General features: G+C 33.8%; 1 protein-coding gene across 1 annotated transcript; it reads right to left on the bottom strand.

Annotated features, from left to right (window-relative positions):
• LOC7471880 (protein NOI4) lies at positions 1-2,820 on the bottom strand. The gene is made up of 3 exons (XM_002316746.4): positions 2,679-2,820; positions 1,245-1,430; positions 1-405 (listed from the first exon to the last, which is right to left on the bottom strand). Exons 1-3 carry the CDS (start codon positions 2,814-2,816, stop codon positions 361-363), a joined length of 369 nt encoding a protein of 122 aa, XP_002316782.2. The 5' UTR covers positions 2,817-2,820; the 3' UTR covers positions 1-360.
• Between the last annotated feature and the right edge of the window lie 547 nt (positions 2,821-3,367).

The following is a 3,367-nucleotide window of genomic DNA, read 5'->3' as shown; positions in this document are numbered from 1 at the left end:
TTTTTGTATTGAAAGTTCAGCAATTCATTCCAAAACTATCTTGAAAACATTCTTTAACCAAACATGTTTGCTTTTTGTCTCTTCCCCATGAAACACTAATCAATCACAACCTTGGTGGCTTTTCTTTACTCACCAAAATGATTGAAAGCAAGGAGAAGAAAACATATCAGTGCATGATAGATACAATTATTGTGTATTTGTTCATTCCCCCCCACCATAACTCAGTTTTACATCACAAAAAAAAATAAAGATCCAGCAGTAACAATCCTACAGCTCCTATCATCTTTAGTAAATATATTGTGGGGACATAGATAGTTAAACATACACTTCGGTTGAAGCCCTTATGTTGGAATGACATCGTCAAGACTCCACATGCGGACTTTGGATGCAGCAAAACCATTTTTTCTGAAAATCAGTAAATTATCCATGTTAAAATGGAAAACATAACACCCATGCATTTATGAGATAGAAAAGATTGTAGCCGGCCATGAGTTTGATGTGACATTTCTGTGCTGTTTAGAAGGAACTTAAACTGCAAAACTAAATAATGTCTCACAATATTTATTATTAGTCCATTTCCACCCATCTAAATGGACTTTCACAATGGTGCCATGAATTACAATTGATTAGAAGATAGCCACATCCATGTGGAAAAGAAGACCAGACCAGACAGTTCCGTGTTCTATCCTCACAAAATCTCTGAGCAGAAATCGCTTGCTCAGATGACATGGTTAGACTATCTGATCCTTTCCCCAGCATTTTTAAGGCCATAAACTCTGCAACTTTCCCCAATCACCCTAACTTCTGTAAAAGCTAAATGATATCCTTCTATTTATAATGCAAAATGATATCCACAATATCACTGGCCACAGGTGAAAACTCAACAAAAATCAATCCAATGATAGGCTACATCAATTTTTTTTCCCTCTGTTTTGTTGCATATTGATCAGGGTCTCTTAAGTTGTTGATATCAATAGTAAACCCCACACACTTGAAAATTAACATACACACAAGCATAGAAACATAGCCCATTCAAGCAAGATGTTACTGGGAAAAGATCATGCTATCTTGGCTGGCTCATGTATGTGTCATTTGCAAGACACATGCCTTCCCTGCTAAAAAAGCATTATGTGATGGGGAAAAAAAAATCATGCTATCTTGGCTGGCTCATGTATGTGTCATTTGCAAGACACATGCCTTCCCTGCTAAAAAAGCATTATGTGATGGGAAAAAAAAAAACTTACAGGCTGAGATTTGGCAGGATTTAATCCAGGCTTAACATGAGAATCAACAACCTTTCCTGGTGATTCCGGCTGGCCACCTGTCTTCTTCTCATCCCTTGCCTTGTTAAAAATTACAGTGAATCCCTCAGCTGATGCAGGATCATTGACATCCCATTCACCAAATTTTGGCAGTGGCCGACCTGTGTCCTGTAGACAAGAAAGAAATGAAGAGAGCAGCCATCAAGATTCTGGGAGCTGTATAAATCTGGGAAGAGCCACACATCGAGCAGCAGTGATTTTTCATTTAACAACAAAAACTACAAAGATTTAGAATTATGAGAACAGATATTCAGTACAGCAACGTCATACTTTCACTGTGGTCCAATTGAGTAAAAAAAGGAGCTCAACAAATAATAAAGACAGCCAAAAAATTCATACAAACCATGTGCTCTAGTTCTACAGAAATAATTAACCAGAACTGAAAACACAGTAATAAATTAAAACCTAAAGCAGACATCCCATCTAATACAGAGGAAACCACAAACATTAAATCAGAATTGAATATGATCTAGTGTACCATCACATATGCAGGGGTAGTAGAAGCTTAACAGCAAGCATTTATAATTCTTAATGCCCATAGCCATAAACAGAGGCAACACCACTATATAACTAGGATTAAGAAATCTATGATCCAATAAATGGAGCTCAAACAGGCCATTAAAGTCCTGAAAAGCATAATGCAAAGACTAGCATGTATGAGATAAAAATGGTGTATTTTCTTAAGCTATGCTAACATATTCAACTCATCAACTTCACTTTCAAGGATCTACTCGCTTCAGCTTCCCAATCATATGCTTGTTCATGTTAGTGAGGCAATTAATTCTCTTCATTACAAAATGACATTTTCTTGATTCTCACAAGCACAAAAGGGTCTAAAATCACCCCGTGATGAAAGAATTGCATAACATTTTTTTGTTGTAAGATACCAATAGCTTCTCCAGCTCCTAAATCTATAAGCGCTCCTAGCAAGCTCTTAATAACTAACACGGATCATCAAAGAGAAGCAAAAAAAGATAATTTTCCAAATAGAAATTACTTCGTCCATAAATAACATGTAAAGTTCATTAATTAAAATTCATAAATATAAAATTAACGGAAAAAAAAAATAAGACTGCTCTAACCATTAAATAACATTTCCTAAACAGTGGTAAAAAAACCCACAAAATAAGAAACCAAAATCAAATCAACATAATTCATGAAGTAAAAAAAAAAAGAACATTTGTAATCAGCAGCAAAAGCCAAACCATAAAAAAAACTGGTACAGATCAAAAAAAAAAAAAACCATCAAAAGTACAATTAAACAAAAAAGAACAAAAATAGAAACTTTAATACATACTCACACACAAGAATCGGTATGCATATAGGGATATAGACTATTATACAGAAACTACATACCGACATGAATTCTAGAGAGAGACTTTCAGGTGAAGCAGGGAATCGATTAACAGAGAGAGAGAGATAGACAGAGTGTGCCTTTTGGAGAGAGAGACAGTGTGAAATGGACTTTAAATGGGCCTGTCTGTATTCTATCATGAAGGGTATCAACTGTTTATTTGTAATAATAACGGCAATGTTAATGGTGCCGTTACTCTATCGTCATCAACGACGTGGCAAGAGAGTTGATAACGGAACGGGTACTGAGCTGGCAAACAGCGTAATTGGGAGAAATGGTGCGCTACATAGAGGCAATCTGTACAGTTAACTTGTTGGCACCCTTAAACTGTTTTGTCTCGTGTTCCGTTTGTTTTTTTTATTTTTAAAAATATTTTTGAAAAAATTAAAAAATATATATTTTAAATTAATATTTTTTTATTTTTTTAAATTATTTTAATATGGTGATATTAAAAATAATTTTTTTAAAAATAAAAAAATATTATTTTGATGTAAATAAAAAGTATTTTGAAAAACAATCACCACCATAATATCAACTAAACTCTTAGAAAAAAAAAATTAAGGGTTAAATTTTAAGTTATTTTTTAATGTAAAAAAAGAAAGTGTTGGTACTGTGAATGCAATTTTTATACCATGAAAACTTTTAATTGGGAATTACAAAGCTAATAAGTGTGTTTAACAAAATACAATGA

Source organism: Populus trichocarpa, chromosome 11, assembly GCF_000002775.5.
Source record: "Populus trichocarpa isolate Nisqually-1 chromosome 11, P.trichocarpa_v4.1, whole genome shotgun sequence".
NCBI lineage: Eukaryota > Viridiplantae > Streptophyta > Magnoliopsida > Malpighiales > Salicaceae > Populus > Populus trichocarpa.
This window is presented reverse-complemented; position numbering and strand designations above follow the sequence as displayed.

Bases quoted from the DNA above. Each gene is read 5' to 3' on its own strand.
- LOC7471880 (XM_002316746.4), bottom strand. From the start codon at position 2,816: ATGATAGAATACAGACAGGCCCATTTAAAGTCCATTTCACACTGTCTC. The intron at 1,431-2,678 runs GTATGTAGTTTC...TCTTGTCTACAG, and splicing joins TCTCTCTAGAATTCATGTCG to GACACAGGTCGGCCACTGCC. The intron at 406-1,244 runs GTAAGTTTTTTT...ACTGATTTTCAG, and splicing joins ATCCTGCCAAATCTCAGCCT to AAAAAATGGTTTTGCTGCAT.